Source organism: Apostichopus japonicus, chromosome 4, assembly GCF_037975245.1.
Source record: "Apostichopus japonicus isolate 1M-3 chromosome 4, ASM3797524v1, whole genome shotgun sequence".
NCBI classification, from domain to species: Eukaryota; Metazoa; Echinodermata; class Holothuroidea; order Aspidochirotida; family Stichopodidae; genus Apostichopus; species Apostichopus japonicus.
Window position 1 is genome coordinate 12,484,631 of NC_092564.1, and position 21,360 is coordinate 12,505,990.

Consider the following 21,360-nt stretch of genomic DNA (forward strand, 5'->3'; position numbering starts at 1 on the left):
GCTACTTATAATTTGCACTCTTAATTAATGAAAGGAAAAGCGTAGAAAACTGTATTTGATATCATCAAAATTAAAAAAATAAAACCTAATGAAGCGTCAACTTTCACTGTATGTTGGTATACTTTAGGAAAGGATAGTGGTTCAGTAGATGGTTGGGGGGGGGGGGGAGTGGAAGAAGTAGGGGTGGAAGAACTATCTTACAGAATTGTCTGTAACGTTCCTTACTTACAACAGCCAGGCCTCAGCCATGAAGACATGGAAAATACTGTCTGTGAAGATGACTTGGATTAGCTTTCACCTAAAGGTCAGCTACAGTATGAAGGAGAAATGTCTCCCAGTGATGCAACGGTGGTGAATCAGAGATATAAACAAAAAGTGAGACATTTTGTCATAGATGTAAACATTGCAAACAACATCAGACAGTTTTAGGATTAGTCAGTGTGAAGTTAATCCTTCAGTATTGACATATTTATTAAATACTTTAAAATCTAAAGTATACAGCTCGGCAATGTACCTCTAGTTTTCTGATGGTTAAATTTTTTTGAGCCTGAATCACCTTATCATCATCATCAATTTTCATTGTGAACTTAACACTGGTACAGTAATTTAAAACCTCCTATCATCCACACTCTTTAAGTAGAAGGCTTTTAGAAGGCGAGGAGAAAATAAACAACAAACCACAGCCCCTCATCAGAGGAATTTAGTTTTACTTTGAACTTGATGACACATACTAAATATAAAAGCAGGGTGTTTCCAAGTGCGACTGGATCTGTGAGAGTCTCTACAAATGAATAACAGGACTTTGGAAATTTGCGCCATTCACCATCCTGTGTTTTCTTGATTAGATTCAGCGGGAAGGCTTATCAGTCACAATATGATTTATTATTTGTTGTTCCTGATTTTAATGATTAAACAAGCTTAGGCTGTCTGCTTCATTCAGAAAAGCTTACAAAAATGAACTATGAAGTAAATGTGAAAATGAAATTTCATTTTGAATACAGTACATGTAGGCCTACTGTATCATATAGTGAAATGAAAAAAAGCATTCTGGCCTAGGTATCACAATCTGTTCGCTGAATGCAAGTGAAGCGGAGTATCATTTTATGCTATAGTGCGGTGAGCTTCAGGAGAATTATTCTGTAGATTGGAGGATGTGTACATACTACTGTGTGAATTGTAACCAAAGTATTGAATATTCAGTACACTGTTCATAATTCTTGAAATCTTTAGTTTTGCTTTCTTATCAAAATACTTGACTTAAAAATATGTAAATATGTAAATACTCTAGGATTTGTTAGTCTCATAGTCTCCACTAGATAATCTGACCAAGAGTTGGTGACTAAATTTGGTGTTTCTTTTTCATTACATTTTGTAACATTTTATTAATTAGCGTATTTACTTCGGTCCTTTCTCACCTGTCTTCGTTATACTTATCCTGCACTCTCCTTATCTACCTAACCTACTAAATTGGGCCCCCAATCCCACATCTGGAGGCAGGTAAGTTTATTGTCATTCATAAACTCCAAAACCAGTAAGCTTTGGGGGGAAATATATCCAAGATTACAACTTGGGAGTAATTTTCATACCAGTTTTAAACTTTGTTATACAAATGTATACAATTTTTTGCCTCTCTGCATATTAGTAATTTAAGACAAAAGCTAAGAACAGCATACTGACAAACAAACATTTTGCCTTCTAATATATCATTAAAGTATCCAATCTAGAACTAAAAAAGAATGCACTTGTTGCTCAGCAGCAACTGCTCAGTGGTGACACCCCACAAGTTTCTGTGTTGCCATTTCGTTGGAAAACGTACGGATGAATGTTGTAGTAGCGCCTCGTAGAGTTCTGATACATTTGAATCAAGTCTGACGATGATGATGATGGACGCAGCGGCATAGCAATCATCTGTGTATCGATCGAGATGTTGCAACCTTACCGTATTTCAGACGACTGGTTTGGTTCTTCCAATCATGAATATCTTCCCTCTTTTTCATTCTTGTGGTTTTATGATCCTTTATTTTCAACAAGGTGTCCTCCACTAACTCTTCCCCTGTGTATATCATTACCCCAGGTGAATATCACTCGTTGCTCGCTTCTTTTGGGTTTGGTTTCATCTCATGGTTTGGATTAGCTGGATTTTTACTCCTGGCAGAATCAGAAAGCAATAGTTAACCAAGTAAACAACATTGGTTCTCAATCTCTCTCTCCATGCAGTTGAATATTAAATTTTTCCCAAAAGAGGTGTTTCAAGTGCTTGCGCTGAGACCAAGCATTGAACGAAGCCACTCTAACGACCCAATTGTTTTGATTTTGTTTTCATCCTCTAATTGCTTTCTGAAGCTCTAGAAAGTTTTTGCTGGTTGCTAGAGAACTCTTGATATTAATATAGAATATAATATGATATTCATATTTGGTCAACATCAGCAGCAGGATAATTGGAAATCCCTGATTTTCAAAGTTGGTATCACAACCATTTTTCAGAATTTGAAGAAAATTGTGGAGGGTAGCCAAACAAATTTGGAAAGAAAAGAGAAGTTGCCAATGTTTGGGAAAGAAAAATTGAACATAAATTACTTAAAATCTCTTAAAATTTTCAAAGGAGAGGAGCTCCTCCTCCTCCTCCTCCTCCTCCTCCTCCTCCTCCTCCTCCTCCTCCTCCTCGTAGATCCATTCTTCAGACTACAACGTCCTCCACCACTGGCGGGTTGCCATGACGGTGAGGGTGAAAATTGTGGTCACCAAGTGAAAAAGCTTGAATATACCATCCTGGAAAGGATGGTGGGTCAGCCTTGTTGATTGTGTGTGTTGAAAGGTTGCTAATTGTCTGAAAATGTGTTTGTTTGTGTATGTCAGGTCAGACTAAACCATTTCATACAAAATTGGATAACATACCCCTTATACATACCTTTATTATTACAGTCAGTTGTCTGTCCATAATTAGGTAAACTTTATATACTATTTAGTCCAATAAAGACATTTTGGACATTGTACAAAGTTTATATAATATTTTGTGTTTTCATAAATTGTCAAACCTTTGCAACTGAAAATCATGAGGCAGATGATTTATCATAAATATTATATGAGATTTACAGCATGCCTACTGGGGAGATCAACAATACAGAATGTGTTTCTGGATATTCAAAGTTTCTTTTATCTTCAAATATAATACTTCCAAATTGTAGAAAATTCAAAACAAAATGATGGTTAATTTTAAGTATCAGTCAGTATTTTTTATGACATTGCAATATCAGTTTTGGAAAGTGTTGAAACTTCTAACTTATATATTTATTTATTTATTTATTTATTTATTTATTTATTTATTTATTTATTCATAAACATGGAAGTAGACCACAAGCATACTCACACACATGCATCTTAGTGATGCATAAATTTGATATTATCATTAATATACGGCTGCAGAAGATGATATTTGTAATGTAAATAATATGACTCACAACAGTCTCATCCCTGTGTGACATTTTCAGCTCCAGTAAGTACTACAGTGAGTACAACAGTGAGTGCAACAGCTGCTACTTTCACAATCAATCTACAAATTATATACATGAAATGATTTTTCATACAACTGCAATAGCTAGGTGTTGAAATGCGAACATCCAGGAAATAAAATACAAGAACTAGCAATATGAGACATGGTAAAACCATATACTGTTTAAGCAGATGTGTAAAGTGGTACTCTTAAAGTACCACCTTGTCGATGTCGTTCACTCTACTTATGTCAATCATGCTTGCATGTAAACCCGTGTAGTCTTACCGCCATCTACTCGACTGTAATCTTTTACCAAAAGAAAATTTGTTAGTTTTGTTTTCTTGCAAAATTAAAGACTTGGCCAGTGAAAGATTGGAAGGTGCTTGAGGATACATATGACATTGTTTTAATGAGTTGTCGTAGCGATGGAGCTGACTAAAAAACCTGTTGAAATGTATGGTACAGTCTTGTTTAAATGGGCGACAATATCAAAGTAATTGAAGTGGTTAACTCGTCATGTATATATGTGATCAGTGTAACAGGCCTAGTTTTGTTAAGAGCCTAGTATAAATTAGCTTTGGTAGCTGTTGCTTGAATCTACTTCGTTTCCTTGTTTACAGTACCTGTCTCCGCACTACCTAAGCACTCTCACTTTACACTAATTGAATCTTCCTTCTTTGCTGCTCGAGTGTGTCCCACAGTCAAACTTTTACTTCATAACGTTTGTAAGGACAGATCCTATGGCCCATATAGTTCAGTGGATGAGCGCCCTCTATAAGTAAATATTGGCACTAACATCTTGACCAAGACTAGGTTTGTTTTGGTCGTACAACAGGCCGTCGGGTTAGCCTTGTGAAATCTCAGGTTATATATTCACACATACCATGGTAAAGATGGAGCTAGAAATTTTGGTCAGCTGTCAAAATACATGACATCCATGTTAATTTGAGTTGTTAATAAACGTATTGAATTCTTTCGCAAGTTACCCTTCTCGCTAATGATGCTGAAGGCTAATATGTAACAGAACATTTGAGGCTTAGACCAAAACATCCTCCTCCTTGGACCTTTGGTGGGGTTCACATGTACATAACACCCAGCGTGTTCAACCTGTGACCCAACAATGAAATCATTCCAGGTAACCCATAATCTTTCCATCCTGAGAACTGTGTAGATGGAACTAGCATATCCTGCTGGGAGTCAAGTTAATGGATAGGCAAGATTTTATGTAGTTCTTGTTTTGTGGCTGACAATTTTGAAAGAACGATTTGGGGTCGTAGAAGATAACAATGTGGTTGTGTCAATTTCAAGTGCTTTGTTCTTCTACGATTCATGGTGATTGGTCAGCTTACAAGAAATCATGATTCTGATAATTGTGAGAAGATGTATTTGTTCAAGTTAAAGTAAAGTAACACGGTAGTTTACGGTAGTGAATTTCTGTTTTGCAAAATGGCAATTTTTTCTTACATTTCTCAAAGTTTACAACATCAATACAAAATTGAACCCCCTCTGGTGTTTCTTGCACTTAATGAAATTACCCTTTAAGCAATTAATTCGAAAGAGGCTGGCAGAACATCCGATGGGGTCTCCGCATGAAGGAAATTGATCAGTTTTAGAGGTTGAATTTTTAAGAATCCATACCTTTCAGTGTGAGATTAAGTCGTGTTTGACCACAAAGCATAAGTGATGTGAGGCCGAAAGGTGGACATTGGATAACAAACTTTTTGTGTATGTAACTATGCACCACAAATTATTAAGTACAAAGTAAATATAGTGAATGTCAATATGTAAAATGATGTGTGACTTTTGTGACTACAGATACTTGAGGTACTACATGAGTGCGTTGTGGTCAAGTGGTTAAGACAGTGGACTTGAGAACTAAGGATTTCAGGTTCGAGTCCTGGCCAGATCATTACATTGTGTCCTTGGGCAAGGCACTTAATCTCCATTGCCTCTCTTCACCCAGGTGTACAGTATTAATGGGGACCTGTGAGATCGACTGTCAGTTGGGTGCTGTTTAGCTGCTGCCATGTGGGAGGGATTGTCTCTATGTTTGACAGGTTATATAGTTGACCGGGGTAATATTGTGATTGTAAAGCGCATAAGGTGTTAAATTTGATGGTTCTATGGTTTGGGTTCACATATGGTCTGGAATCACATATGGTTATAGCTCCTAGATTTCAACGTTGCTGTCAATTTAAACACGAGGAGGGAATTGAACACAGCTGTTTGTAAATCATGCATTTTCACTGTATGGTGGTTTGTGTTATTGTGGACTATGAAATGAATGTTACCACACCTACCAGCATGCATTCAGTGTTTACATGCACGTTGCTGCATAATAATACAAACTTAGTTTGACAGCTACTGTACAGTAGAAAAGATGAGATGTTACTCTGTTTTTTGTTGTTGAAGGAGCTGGTTGAATTTGCAACGTTTATGACTCCAGCCGCAGTACAGATACGACTGTGTACAAGCCCACAGCGTTAACTTGTCTAATTGCATTAATGTATTATGGTGTCACAATGGAGTGTGTAGTTTATTTGTCAGAAATACAAGTAAAATTAACCTTTATGGAACTCTTTCATAGCAGCATAACTGATGTAACAATTTGGAAGGATAAGAATTTAATATTAACAGTAATTGGTGAAGCTTCTTAGGTTCCAGCTAATTACAACTTTTATGGGTGAAATACATTTTAGCACTGTTCTTACCTTATACATAACCCAGTCTGTGGCATGTGAATCTGATGGAAGTAGGATACATGGTTTGGTTAATTTATTGAAAGTTTATTCTCTCCTGCTGTTGTGACAAAAAAAAAATTAAGATGTTGAAGATAGAGAATGTATTCAAACAAAACTGCTACTATACTGTATGTTACCATAAATGACATATCATCCAGCTGTTTCATGTAGGCTCACATTTCCCTTCCCCCGCATGAGGTTAAATATCATGTGATGTCTAGTTTGTTACCAGCTCTGGATTAAATTACAACTCATTGCAGAATTTTCAGAACATTTACAGTAAAAATAGTCATACTCAGTACATGATCATGTTGTTTTTTTTTATTACCAGCTCTGTAGGTGAGTTGATAACTTAACATTATTTACATTTATACTATGCAGTACTTGACTATAGTCATGCAGTATATATATACAGCATGGCCTTTTCCCAGATGTGAGTTCATATTGGCAGACCTACATCTTACATATCATCCACAATAGGTCATGTCATGTATATTTTATTACTAGATATTTAACTCCATTGCAGAAGTTACATTGTAGGCCTACGTTACAGTTACTATGAAGGTCTCGCGTATATATGTTGTCTGTAAACTATACTGGTGATGAACTGCATATTGTCATATGTCATCATGTGCTGTTTGTTGCCAATTATAGGTGAGTTCATAACTTCATTACAGACTTCAAGATTGTCATGGCATATTGTTGTCACATTACGTGCAGAGGATGTGCTCATAACTTCATTTAGGGACTAACTACATACAGTACATGTACAAGTACATGCTAGGTTGATTAATTTATGGCAGGGTATCAGTTATGACTTACTATTGGAATTTCATGATTTTACCATAGCAACAAAGAGTTATAGGTTAGTTTGATAGCAAGTCTTTAAATATGGTGTAAATTTGGATAGCTAGGTCCAGATCATCAGTGCTATCCTCTAACTTTTTAGGTATTATCTGACTTACATTGATCAGCTCAACTTTTAACTCCTTTTTTTTTAGTCCAATGTAACAAATTCAGATATATTCCCACATTCTTCTTCTTTTTGGACCTTCCTGATTCTATTCTACAAAGGATAGTATTTGTAACTCATTTGAGGTCACCCGAGTGCATTCCAGGTGGACTCCACTCTGCTTTTAATAGCTGGTACCAAAATGGCACCATTATTTTGGAAGATGTATGAAAAATTTACCTAGCATTTGATTAATCTATTTCTTGTTAAATATGTATTGATGTTGACGTTGTCAACACATTGCAAAAGCCAGATATATGTAGAAATATGAGTAGATAATGAGTAAAATTTGCTACTTAAAACTTCATAGTTACCCTAGAGCACACACATGCATGCAATAAACACAAGACATTTATTTTAAAATGGGCAGCTTAAAAGAAGGTCACACTCTCTTTCTTGAGCCACCTTAGTGACCTTCACATATGGTACTTACCCCCATAACTTGAAAGAGATGGAGGAATGGACAAACAACATCATTGGCTATATGGTGAGACTTTTAAGTGCCATTAAGGACCTTGGAAATTCCCTTGATTATGTGTTTATGCAAGGTGCTGTAGAAAAGGGTGTTTGAAATTCTTTGCAATATTTTTTCTTCAAAATTGTAATGCAGTACATTCTTGTGATCTGTCTGCACTAAATATGAGGTCATAGATATAGTGGTCAGTGGAATATGCAGTTTGTTTTTCCGCATGTTTGTCAGTGCAAATTTTAAGGAATTTTTTTGTGGGTGCCCCTCGGTCAACCCAGTCTTTTATTTTAGTTGTCATCAATTCATGAAATTTTCCTCTAAACACAAAAGTTGGTGTTTCTTTCTTTCATTCTGTATATCAATTTCTAACCATTTCCATTCAAGAGGCTACATAGATTTAAGTTGCATAGGAAAAACTGCACGGATGTTACAATTTGAATTTCAAACAAAGCAACTTCAGTGTGGCAATCAGTATTATCTCCTGAAAACAAGAATTACTTTGAATTTATGATTTCTACAGTATGTTAGGATGTTGTTCAATTGCTCTCTCCTTTTTGGGGGAATTTGTGGTTGTCAAGTAATTGTGTCGCAGATACTCTTTCAGGTTGAAAACTACCACAAAGATCAATTTCACAAGTTCACAACTGTTGCAGCCACAGAAAGCAATTTTTGTTGAGGCCAAGCTTTGTCTTTGATATTACACTTGGGGAATCACCTCAGGAACGATATATGTTTGTGATTAATCATAGCAATTTTTTACTTTTTGTTGAAAGAAAAACAAAACAAAACATGTCTATTCTTGTTAGCATTACTTGTGTTCTTGCAGTAATGACATTTTTACGGTGAAAGCATTTAAAAATTATTTCATTTCCTGCTCACTTGGAGCTTTGAATATATTCCTCATGATCTCATGTGAAATATATCTCTCAAAACATACTACCTGATATCATTCAAGTCCTCACATTGAGATATTAAAAAAATGAAATTATTAGAGGCAGCCAATGATTTATAATTGCTTGGTATTAAGCAGTCTACTGTCCTTCCAAATCCCACAACCATAGGGAACAGAACAACTTCATTTTATAGCCTGTTGCTATGGTGAATTGGCAACGCTGTTATACAGATCCTACTCCTATGTCTACCAATTAACGTGTCTGAAAAACAGCGTATTAAAAAGATCACTAGCTTGGATCTTGTTCATCACCTGGACCTCTGTTCTATCTTACCATAAAAGCTTGAGTCTGATAAGACCTAATTAGCATGCTGTTCAATTGAAGGATTTAAGGGGCGGGGGGTGGGGGGGTGGAATCATCATATTTGTCTTATTTTATTATGGTCCTCTTGTGCTCTTAAAAATGCACTGTATACATTAGGGATGATATAGTCATGAATATTACTTTCATCAAATTAAAAAATGATAATTCGCAATCGTGTAGCATGCATTGCAGATTTGTAATTGTGTAAAAAATGTTGAATTTTTTTTTGTATTGCTCTGAAAATGGATCTGAAAAAGTTGTTCAATTTGCATGGAAAAGTTAAAGCTATATTTCATCCATGCATATATAGTATACACTGTACTCACTCAATAATCTTTTCACTTAATTCCGGCAGAAACTGTTTTTGAAATACTGTGATTTGACCAAGCAGATGCTTTCTTATGGTAAAGCTACAAAATTCAATTAGCATGCTCAAAGTCTTGCCTATGATAAAGACCAGCATTATTCGATGCGTTATGGCTTAGGTCAGGTCTAAAATTAGACTTCAGATGAAGCAGCCTCTGTTGGCTCCACTAATATTGAACGGAGCCCAAAAAAAGAGAAAAACTTGAAAACCTAACGACAATTGAGCATGAAGCACAGACAGATGCTAAATATTATTTAAAGGGCAGAATTCTGTTTATAAAACCTCCTGATAGCCACTGTTATAGTTGGCCCCAAATTTTAGTGCAACTGAAATTACCCAAAGTTAATTGCCAAAAGTGATATATTGATGGTTATAACCCATAGAATTTATTTCCTATCTCTGAGGATGTATCAACTATCTCTGGAGGAAAACACAGAAGGTGGCGATAAAATGAAACTGAAGATTGTGAAAAGGCGGACCATTATTTATATTTCTTTTCTAGTGTATATATTCCGTGTTTAGAGTAAAGAGTAAAGGATATTGAATTTGAGGTCCGTACTTGTCTCTTTCACATTGAGTTTCCATTTTGAGATACTTACTTGAAGTACCCCAAGGAAGTTTCTACTCAAATTACTGACGGGAAAACTCATAAATATTCAGTCCTGTTTGCACCTTTGTACACTAGAAATAATCCCCAAAGGGGGGGGGGGGGTGGCATGGTACCCCAATGATTTACACAGCAATGTATGTTCACATGGGCATGATGCTGTCATAGGTATTAATGCTGACACCATTGAAAATTGGTCTACCTCTTACCCACCCCCACCCCTCTGAAATCTGTCCTCCCCTCTTCCATCCTCCACCTTCATACTATCACCCCCGCCAGCCCAGTCATGTGCAACCAGTTGTGTTCACTTTTGCGTGTGCTGATTACATAAACATCTGCATATCTTATAGAACTTTGTCACACTGGTTTGTCTCAGTTTTAGCCATGTATTTTCTGATGCTTGAAATATTGACACTTTCAGCACCACCTCCATTTTCCTGCAGTATAACCTTTAGTTCGCCTGTTTTTGATTAGTCATTACGGACGGTAAAGTGATGGATGATCGCAGTTACCTGGGAGCACAACTATTTGAAGAAATTATTTAACTTCAAAAGGAAATTGAAAATAGACTCTTAGGGAGATGAATGATTAGGCACGTACAAGGTTCCCTCCCCCTCAATATCAAGTCAGATCCAACAACTGGTGTAAGTAATTTCTAAAGCCATCCCCTAGGTTGTAAAGGCCCCCTGGATGTGCATCTTTCCATGGCCTTTTGGCTAAAGATAACAAGGTTGAAGCTATCCTGTGGCGGGCAACATGTGGTGATGTTGGTAAAATTGGGAAAAATAGGAAAATAGATGCAGCCTGCATAGCTCAATGAAATTTCTTTTTATATAACAATTTTGACACCAAAGTTAATTCTTGGATGGTTGCCATGGATTTTATGGAAGACTACAAACAACAAATTTATTCCCTCACTCAATCAAAGTTTAATCTAATAATCATGAAACTTGACAGTCTGTATGTTATGGTCTCCCTCCCATTCACCATGCCATGTCATCATCGGATATATTTTTGTTTGCTTCCATCATGTCCCACATTGGTATTTCATTAGTTTTCAAAGAGGCAAGAACAAACAGGGGCATCTCACCTATCAGTTGAACAACTCACTCCAACGTTTAGGACCAGTCTGACAGTCTGTATGGTCACAGTTTCTTTGTTGACAGTCCAAACTCATCACAATGTAATAATGCAGGTCTCATATCCCTTTCGGTATAGTTCTGAATCACTTAATACAGCAAGAAACTAAATAAAACATTAAATATCTTTTCAAATTTGTAGTGATTTTAGCTGTCAGTTTTCTGTTCATCTGCCAGTTTACACTAAGAAAGATGAAGGGTGAATTTATTTCACTCATGATTAACCTGTCTCCACTCTACAACATTGCACTTTTCTATCTACCTAGTCTAACATAACGGTACCCTTTAGAAGCTCACGCCAATGAACCCCAGTTTTGAGTCATCAAACTCTATCCTGAGACTTATATTCAACCTACATACCATTTTGAATGTTCATCAACATGTATGCAATACATAGACTATGAACAAAACTATTTGCTGAGTCAATCATGCAAATAGGTAGATGACTCTTCTTCTCTATCTGAAGCTGCCCCCATCCCCCATCCCCCACCCCCACCCCCACCCCCACCCCTAATGAACTTCCTATCTATGTAGTTCCACCCCCCATCTCCCACCCCTAATGAACTTCCTATCTATGTAGTTCCACCAAAACTGGCAACACTCGAGTCTGCTCGAGGCACTTCTTCCAGAGCTTGAGGAAGTACTGCTAATTATGGATCTTGCTGAGTAAATCAAATAGCATGCACAAGTGATTAAGTGTTTTAATCAGAATGTCTCGAGTCTGACTAATGATTCCACTGTAGGTTATCCAATTGATGGGATTCCTTTAGCAGATTAATTCTCAGTGGGATGTACTACAAGACACATAGAGAGAGAGATAGAGGCTTCCTGGGACTGGACTGCTGCTACATATACAATACAGGCAAGGGTGAAATATCACCGGGTGGGTGGCTTATCCCGAGATGATATTCTTGGTGATGGTACACCATCCTTCCAGAGTCATATATAGCATCCCGTCAATATGTTCTCTTGGTGAACAAATTTGACCAGTTTGTAATTTAATTAGAATTTCTTCTGTTGGTATGTCAAGGATGTGTTCTGTGGTTTAGTTGAGTAATAAATAAAATATGTATATGTCAGCTTATCGGCTCTCTTACAACTCAACTGAAGAATCCTTTGGATTCTATTCTTTATTGATCATTTATAAAAAATCGTACAGTTTCTTCACATCACCTAATTTTCGTGCATACATGGTACTTTGGCAGTTAAAGATTATAAGTTAAAGATGAAAATTGTGGGGTCCTGATCCCAGGACAGTAACCTTCACGGATTCACTGTATAATACTGCTTTTGTTTACTTCAAATGCTCATACCCATACATTAGTACTAGTCGTTGATTATACCTCGAAGTCTCTGGTCTGCAGCACAACTAGTGACACCGAGAACCCTTCATGGATTACTGTATAATCCTGCTTTTGTTTACTTTGAATGCTCAGACCCAATTAGTACCAGTCACTGATTACTGGTCAACAGTATAACTAGTGTCACCAGAAATTTCATGCCTTAATATTTTACTGGTACTCAATCAGAGTACTTATCTTAGATTGATGTAGAGATGAATAACAATACAATCACTTCCTGAAGTCAAATCATACTATCATTTATACATATTTCCATCAATCTCATTAAAATCTGAACATTGTGGTAGTTATTTTCTGTCAGCCAAATTGGTGAATGATGTATCCGTCAAAACAGCCATTCCTTACACTCTGAAATAATTTCCCTTTCTGCAAGAACAAATCCTTACTTCCAATTTACCCCTTATCTCCTTCCCTTGGCTCTTGTCCCCCTCCCTCCCCCCTTACTGCTGATACATAGAATAGATGAGGTCTGTGGAGACTTGTCGTTGTTAGCTACTGTGTATTTCTGTGCACTGGGGTAGAGGATACACCAAGTTCATACCGTATACAGGGATTGTGGAATGATTAAAAAAGTGACTAAGGGTATTTCAATCAGTTGACCAAATTTTGCAATATCTGCCAAATGTATGCCAAAGCATAGAATTTGCTTTCTTCGTTTATGAAAATGGGAGAGATTGGACAGCTGTGCCCCTGTGGGCAGAAATTATTTTCAGCTGGTAAAAATCACATTTAAGAGTTGAAGAAAGTATATTTCTTACATGCGGAGGAGGTGTTAATCCCAAATTCCACCTGCTCCATTCAAATGTGGTAGTCAACTGAAGAGGATTTTTAATGACTTTTAAGATTTCATCTGTGCATCTGTTTTCAGAGATGATCAATAGTTAACAGATATGGTAGAGCAAATTGCATTATTTATCATGTGGTCATTCAAATTTATCAATGTTAATGTATGTTTTGGTGATTTATATGTCAAAAAAAAGGAATACAACAAAAGTACAAAAAAAAGAGGGTTCGTCCATGACTTGAAATATGAAGATAAGCCATTGAACTCAGTACTTAATCAAACTTAATTTACTATTTGATCTTGAGTAGTTTCTAATTGCCTTCATGTTAGTAGTTGTTGTAAACGTTGGAAGCAATTTCACCAAATCTATCGAATATCACTCCCAAATATGGTTGCAATATCTTACACCCTCCTCGTAAAATATGTTTTAAACCAATTGAATATTAATGCGGGCGCTATTTATGCATGTAATCTGATTCTCAGTATTTCATTGCTTTGACTCTTGTTATGTTAATACCAAACCACAAGAATGAACCAATTTGGAAAATTTCGATTATTTTTTTCTTTACCATAAAAATTGTCTTTATTTGTTATCCAACTTTGATAAGTGTAGTCCAGCTACGTTATGAGTTTTTAGTATAATATCAATATGGTAAAATATGTAATCAATTTCGAAAAGCTGCTGGTTTTTATTACATCATACACGATGCATCAACATTTTACGGTCTTTCTGCTCATGATGCAAGTACTTTTGAAATTTTGTGTATGAGAAAACAAAAACAAGAAGTTCTTATAGCAAATGACACTCAAGTTCAAACTTCACTCGCTATAAAATCTGTGAGGAACTTTCAGTCGGAAAATAAGTAACCTTCATCAACACTTTCAGCAAATTTTAATTGATTAGTAAACAAAAACTTTCCATCATCCCCATCTTTATTTTTCTTTCCTTGCAGATTCCAACCTTGCGATATTTCCAAAGTTCCGTCTAGCTCTCTCTCTGTCTTGAAATTAAACAGCAGGAATTCCCTCAAACAAAACAGCTGCTGGAGTGTGGATTACAGGTACGTTTGAAACCACTTCAGTCAGATTGTGTTCCCTCTCGCCGTTACTACGCTCGTTAGCGAAAGCAACTTGTTGTTTTAACGACAGGATGAAAGGGATCCTAAGAAACAGCTGCGGTGAACTTAAATCCCTCTCATACAATACCGTCCAAAGTTTTCTCAAAGGATCACTTAACTCTCATCTTTGCATCATGTTACCATTAATGTTCAGAGAACACATTTTTCCTTGCCTCTGGTGTTCTTAGCCCAGGCCTGTATAATATTACACCTGTATGCGAAGGGAGACAGATTTCTGTTTTCAATACTTATGGTTTCTCTGATGGTATTTCTTCACACTATTAATTACAAAACTGTGAAAACAGTCTCAACTATGACAGGGACTAAGCTAGCAAGCCAGCAAGAAGGGTATTGCTCTGGTAAATGTCTACATTATATTAGGTAATGTGCAATCCACTGGATATTCATACATATCATTGGCTTTAAAGTGAACTTTTTGAAGTCGTTGAGGACTTACTGTACATAAGGTATCACCACCTGTAAAGCATGTCGAGAGGTCAAGTTATAAAGCCATGTCACCATGGTAACAAATTACAGCTGATTATTATTCTATAATTCTATAATTCTATCATAATATGTATTCTACTTGGTAGTAGTAGGAAACCTATCTTTCTTGAAGAAATCCAAAGTTTTCACTTGGGATTTTCAGAGGATATTGGTGGACCTTTGTAAACACAATGATTTCTTAGAGAGGGCAGCTTTGCTGAATCACATTTTCGGTTAATGTGCCCCTCCTTGGTGAGTACTAGGAAGCTTCCTGTTGTGTTTGGTAGAGGTCGCAGGTCTTACAAGGTTCAAAGAGTCCAAATTTTGGTAAACTTCAAAAAGACATTCCCACATGAAGTTGTTTAATAAACTTGACACTGAAGTATTACAGGTTCCTTTGTTATATGTAAGAACAGCAACCCTATTGTTTTCAGTGGATGTGATAGGGGGTGAGTTACCAGACAAATCTGAAATCCATGTAAACAAAACTTGCTCCTGAAAGTACAGCTTCATTGAACGTCATTGATACGCATGATAAATAATGCATGTTGTCTAAGAATAGAAACCCCAGTTTTGGTTCAGCTCCAAGATCATAACACATTTCTTATCAGGTTTTTATATATAAAAAAAATAACATCCCAAGGGCCAGAGAGATCAAGAGAAAATCATGAATTTTCTCTCTGTGTCTCTCTTCTTTTTTTTTCTTTTTTTTTTTCAATTTTCTTTTTCTCTACCTCTCTGTTTTTATAATCTTGGTTGAAATAAAGGATGATGTTACTTTTCTTATTGTGAAATACAGTCCTAGCTAGGTCATTGTCAGAAACAGAGAGAACAAGTCTGGAGATCTTGATATTATTGTTTTGTTAAAATTACTTTTTTTTTATGATAGGAACATGATACAGCCCTCAGAGATGTTAAAGTACATGTTTTTCTGTAGGTTATGTATATGAATACTTCACCTCTGGGGGTCCTGAATGGAATGTTTATGTTCTATAATGCCTGGCTGGGAGGGTGATATGATCCTGCTAAAAGTGATGAATTCAGTCGTATATATATCAAATCTTATTTTTTTGACAAGATTGAGCATTTCAAGGTATGGGCGGGGTCGACTAGGAAGAAGGAATGTCAAGTAAGAATAAAGTAAGAAAAAGTTGACATCTACTAATTAGTTCAAGGTCAAAGTTCAGGTCTTTGAGGTAGACAGACCTGGTGCAAAGTGTCAATATGTCTGTGCATACATGTGTAGAGAGTATTTAATACTGGGTATACAGTAGATGAATAAGGTGTTGTACCACAAATTGTGACTAGATACTGACTGCAATTTGTCCAGTGCCACAGGGCTTACCAAGAGAGTTTATCTTAGCACATGGTAAACTGAGTTCACTGCAGAACTGTTTCAAGAGAGCGGCACTGTTCATAGGTTAGAAATGTGGTATTCCACAGTATATCTAAGAGTGGCCAACAGCCCTCTTTCATTTACAGTACGGTGTACCCCTGTACCTTTCAAGCTTCGTGTCTCACAGCTTCCAACACACAGCTCCAAGCTTGCTACAGTACTGGCTGTGGAACCCCCACTCCCTGGTCATTTAAGATCATGGGACTGACTCCATCAGTTTAAAGCGTGCCACTAAACTTCTCTTTTTCTGATTGTTGTTAAATTGGTCACTTTTACTTTGCACCTGTAACGTGGATTGAGCGACCATTCAGGTCGGATTCTGTGTCATGTGATAAGACTAATTATTAATTGTTAGTATTATCGGTGTTTACACCATATTTTGGTAGTAAATCAAACCCTAAAAGCCTTGTTCCACGCTGCACAACTGTTTCAAGGGGGCTGTTCCTACGGTATTTGGTGTTACCCATGCAACCCGCCTCCCAACCATAAATATATCTCTGGGTAATGTAATGTCCCTGCATGCCCCAATAATGGTAAAACTGCATACAGCCTATACATATACAGTATATATTAAAAGATTTATTATATCCAATACACTTTCAGATTTCGCCAATCTATTTAATTGAAGCTGAAAGCCCTAATTTAAGGCACTGTTGAATATTTTCCAGTCCAGTTCCTGCTATGAATGTCATTGCTTCGTTAGATATGTATACAGCGGATTATAGTACTGCATGAAGCTGTGTTTGACCTTTAAAAAGGAATTCTTTCTAATTTTAAATTTTAGAGCAAAGTCTGCCTCCCCCATATATAGTTGAAATTTCTTTGTACAAACAGAAGGAAACATTTTGGCAAGAATTTTATTGCAAACTGCTTTTGTGATCAAGAGCTCACCATTTTACAGATTAGCATTTATCTGGTGTAAACCTGTATCCTGTAGTCCTATAGTACACAAAAAAAAATTTAACCAACCCCCCCCCAAAAAAAAAAAAGTTTGTAAGGTTTTCTCTGCTGGAAAGATCATTCGCTTAATTAATCATAAGGTACTTTAATAAATTTTAATTTATACAGGTAAACGAACAATGGACAACTGACTGGGAAATTGTAAACAATGGAAAAGAGCAAAGAAAGTTACAGGTAGAATGGAATTCAAACCAGTGACCTCTGACCTCTGGGTTACAAGCCCAGCACTCTACCCACTGAGCTACTGTATCTAGCCCTTATTTGTTGGTGGCCATACAGCCATTTCTTTCTTGGGGAGTGGGGGGGGGGGACCAGTCGGAAGCCACAGTACCTTGCATACCGTGTAAGCAGGGATGAGCCTCAGTTCCAATCGATGCAACCTGGAAAGTGGCAGGGATGGGATTTCAAGAGAAATTTGGCTTATAACTATACAAGTAAATGGACAACGAAAAACTGACTAAAATTATAAACATGGAGAACAGCAGAGAAATGTATGGCATAGAACAGGATTAGAACAGCCAGTGATCTCTGGGTTACAAGCCCAGTGCTCTGCCTCCTAAGCTATCCATTCCTAAGTTGATGACGATCCCATTTCTTTGTTGGAGGTGCCAGTCCGAAGCCACGGTACCAAAGTACTGTTTGCAAAGCTTTAGATCATAGTTACAAAGAAAGAGTTGTTAGATATGTCCATGGGATCAACCTGAGGATGTTGATATGTACACACTACCAAATTTGATTTCAGAACTTCCATTCGCGAATGATGCACGAACTGATGCACTTGCATCCATGTACACGCAAACAGTCACAGGTGTATTTAGATATTGGTGCTCCACCAGTGTAGATAAAGTCAGGCAGAACCAGCTGTACTATGCACTGCTTCATTTTGTGAAGATTAAATGCAAACTTGTTCAAACAAGGTTACTTGATGAAAAAGGTCAATTTTAACCCCCAAAAGTCCAAAACATTTGGATGGGTAGAAACGTAGAATTCTGTTTGCTTTTATCTTGTTTTCTTTGTTAACATCATTAACACTGGTGGAAGCATTGTTGTAGTAGAATTTCATCTTACAATAGATAAAGGTGGGCAGGTTGTTATAGACTAAGCCAGTCTGCTAGCTCCCGTTTTGCCATTGAGATCTCTTCTTTGGGGTTAAGATTTCCTTTTTGCATATGTATTGAAAGTTTTATGTCTTTTGGCAAGATAAGGAGATGTTTGTGGGTGGTTTAGTTTGATAGTATTGTGATCCTAATTGACTAGAAAAGAACAAAAAGGAAAAGATCAATTAAAAATAACCTTTCATTGACAAAACTAATATGTATTTGTCTTTTGAATAGGAAATCAAGCCTGAATCATTCTTACCAAGTTTCTTACAATCTAATACTTCTACCCACTGATCTTTGTGATATGCTGATAAAAAATTACAAGTTGCTTTGTTCTAAGTTCCGTTTTAGGACGATAAGGGTGGGAGGGGTGTGGGAAGTGGGTGTGGGGTGTGGGTGTGGGAAGAGATACTGTATACAGTGGGATGTACTCATCAACATGTATACACAGTGCTAGAGATGATTCTTTTGGTTTCAGTGAGCTGTTCATTTCGATGAGATTGTTGTTTCATTTCGTGTTTAGAACTTCAATGTAGTTGAACATTTAAACTAAACAGATTTGGTACCCAAGATTTGGTATTTTTAAATCTGTTTTTGACCCGATTGACTTATCCCTCAGCGACATGTACCAGTATGCCAGCCTCACCAATATACTGTATGCCATTTACTCTTTATTAGGGTAACCTGCAACATAACTTGCAATAAACAATTATGATGCAAACAGTGGATTGCTGATACTACTCAGGCGTGTAATGAATTCTTTATTATTTAACTTGAATAATGTTGGTGAATATCCAAGGTTTTGAAGGTTTCTGTCCTCATAAATATCATACAGAACACACAATCTGTGTATAGAGAGTTTATGATTTCAACCAGTCACACAAGTCTTAAATCTATGATCTTACATAGAGTTTAGTCCTGATAGATCTAAGTCTACCTACAGACTTACAGTAGTAGATATGTTGCACTGTGTCTATCAACTGGTTTGCAAATTCTCTCTTACCTCAAGCTGTTTGACACAACATACTGCCTAATATGATCCAGCTTTTAAGATCATTAAGCACAAAATGCACATAGCACATGTATTCTATGATAGCTACCATTAATGTATACCATGTATAAAACCACTGATTAATTCTGGTTGCCTTGGATACATTAATTGCCCGAGTGTTTACAATTTTTGATATCTCTGCAGAGAACCAAACTAGCAGAGTAGGCTTATTAGTTCTCCTTTGACATTTATAAACATGATTATTTAATTTATTTACAATTATTTCCCCTCATGCAGGTCGAGTAAATCTCTCTCTTGGCCGTGGATTCTTGCTCGCCGGTGTTGAAGCGCTCCTGTCTGTCTATCTAACGGGAGGGAATCATGCCGATTAAGAATGTGTTATGACCCTCATCCGATTCAAGCAAAATGCAAGAAAGTATGTATGTTTATGATCTTCAATTGATATCACAGGAACTTTGCCTTTAAATAACAGGCATAGGTAGTATAATCATGCATGGAAGTATATCGACTAACACACCTCAGCGCAAGTGAGGTTCATCTGTACTATTTCTCAGGTATGAAATAGACAGAGGTATGGTCAGATAAAAATGAGAAATTATCAATGCAGCTTTGATAAATATGTACAAGAAATATTTCTGTACATATTGATATTTAGTGGAAGAAAACAACTGACTGACTGTAAAGTTCCTCACTCTATGGTACTAAACCAAAAAGTTTGAGGACATCAAAATAATCTCCCTGAGACTTAAGGTTTCAATGTAAATCTGTTTTTATGTACACTAAGCACTCATCTTCTGTCTTCGAGACCACTGCTGCAGTTTAAGATAATCACATGACCAGAACTGCTTCTGCTTTGATCCCCTGATACACCCCCCACCCCCATTACCTGTTACATGAGCCAAGGAACCTGCGCACCCCCTTCTCCCTCCCTCTGCTACTGGAGGAGTCTCCCTGTGCATCGACACACAAGGATACAGGAGTTCATATGTTGAAGAATTCAACAAAGTTAATGAACACTTAGATTGGCTGGGTGGTAGATGGGTGCAATACTATGTAAATTTGTCTCTGTGAATATACATCAACTTCAAAACATAAATTTTAGGACCAAATACTCAACATGGTCTTGACAAAATTCTTCTTTCATGATATCACATTACCAGATTGAAATAAATGGTATCTTTTATTTTGTTGCTATTTGTATTTGTTCACAAGTATTTTCAGTCATTATTCTCCAAACTGTCAGACTATTTTCCCAAACCGGAAAGATCGTCAACCCATTCCTTTACTTTCACTATGTTCCTTTTCCCTAACAGAAATCAGATCAGCGGAGAAGGACTTCTGCGTCTTAGGTAACCCCGACAACTGTCCTTGTCCAGATATCAGACCCGAGGATCTGCCGCTTCCGACGTTACCGAGTTTCGACAGAGTTACGACCGAGGCTTTCTCAACAGAGGAGGTGATGACAACATTGCTCACTTCGACAGAGACTCCTGTAGTCAGAGTTAAAGGTGAAGAAACAACACTGCTTCCTGGAATAAACGATACAACAGATAGACAAGGTACCCAGATGTCATGCAATCAACTAACCAATACACATGATCCAGTAGATTACTTGCTTACTAACATTCACACATCTACTGTACTCTTTATTCTATGCTATCTGTGATCAGTTTTTCCCTAGCTCTCTTTCTTCAGTCTTTAACAAAACCTCAACAAAAAGAGACTTTCTCTCTCTCTTTTGTATATTGTATTCTCACTTTTCACATCCAAATGCAGTGTTCCTACTACATACAGTTTCCTGGTTCAAGTTAAAACCTTGCCAATACCCATCTCCATCATCTGGCTGTTTCATTCTTCTCTATTTAATGTATTGTAAATCCATTATTAAACAGCAAGTGAAGTCTTGACCTAATATAGTGAAGAGTAGAAAAGAAATTTGAATTAACCATGACAAAAGTTTATCAAAATGAGTTGAAAATCAGGAATTTGGGTTTTGATTCAACTTCAAAAGTTTTACAAAGAATCATATTATTAGAAGTAAAAATATGACACAGGAAGATAT

The 21,360-nt window shown here is 36.8% G+C and overlaps 1 protein-coding gene across 10 annotated transcripts in view; it reads left to right on the plus strand.

Annotated features, from left to right (window-relative positions):
* The window catches only part of LOC139966478 (uncharacterized), a 94,392-nt gene that overhangs the window by 52,305 nt on the left and 20,727 nt on the right, over positions 1–21,360 (plus strand). For 8 of the 10 annotated variants that reach the window (XR_011792683.1, XR_011792682.1, XM_071969515.1 and 5 more), the window contains 3 exons: positions 14,180–14,287; positions 19,575–19,713; positions 20,612–20,857. Coding sequence is in view for 8 of the 10 variants with exons in the window: in XM_071969515.1 (XP_071825616.1) it covers positions 19,704–19,713; positions 20,612–20,857 (256 nt within the window). In the remaining 2 variants the exon portion in view is untranslated. The remainder of the gene's footprint in view (positions 1–14,179; positions 14,288–19,574; positions 19,714–20,611; positions 20,858–21,360) is intronic. The other 2 variants (XM_071969518.1, XM_071969517.1) reach the window with 1 other exon arrangement.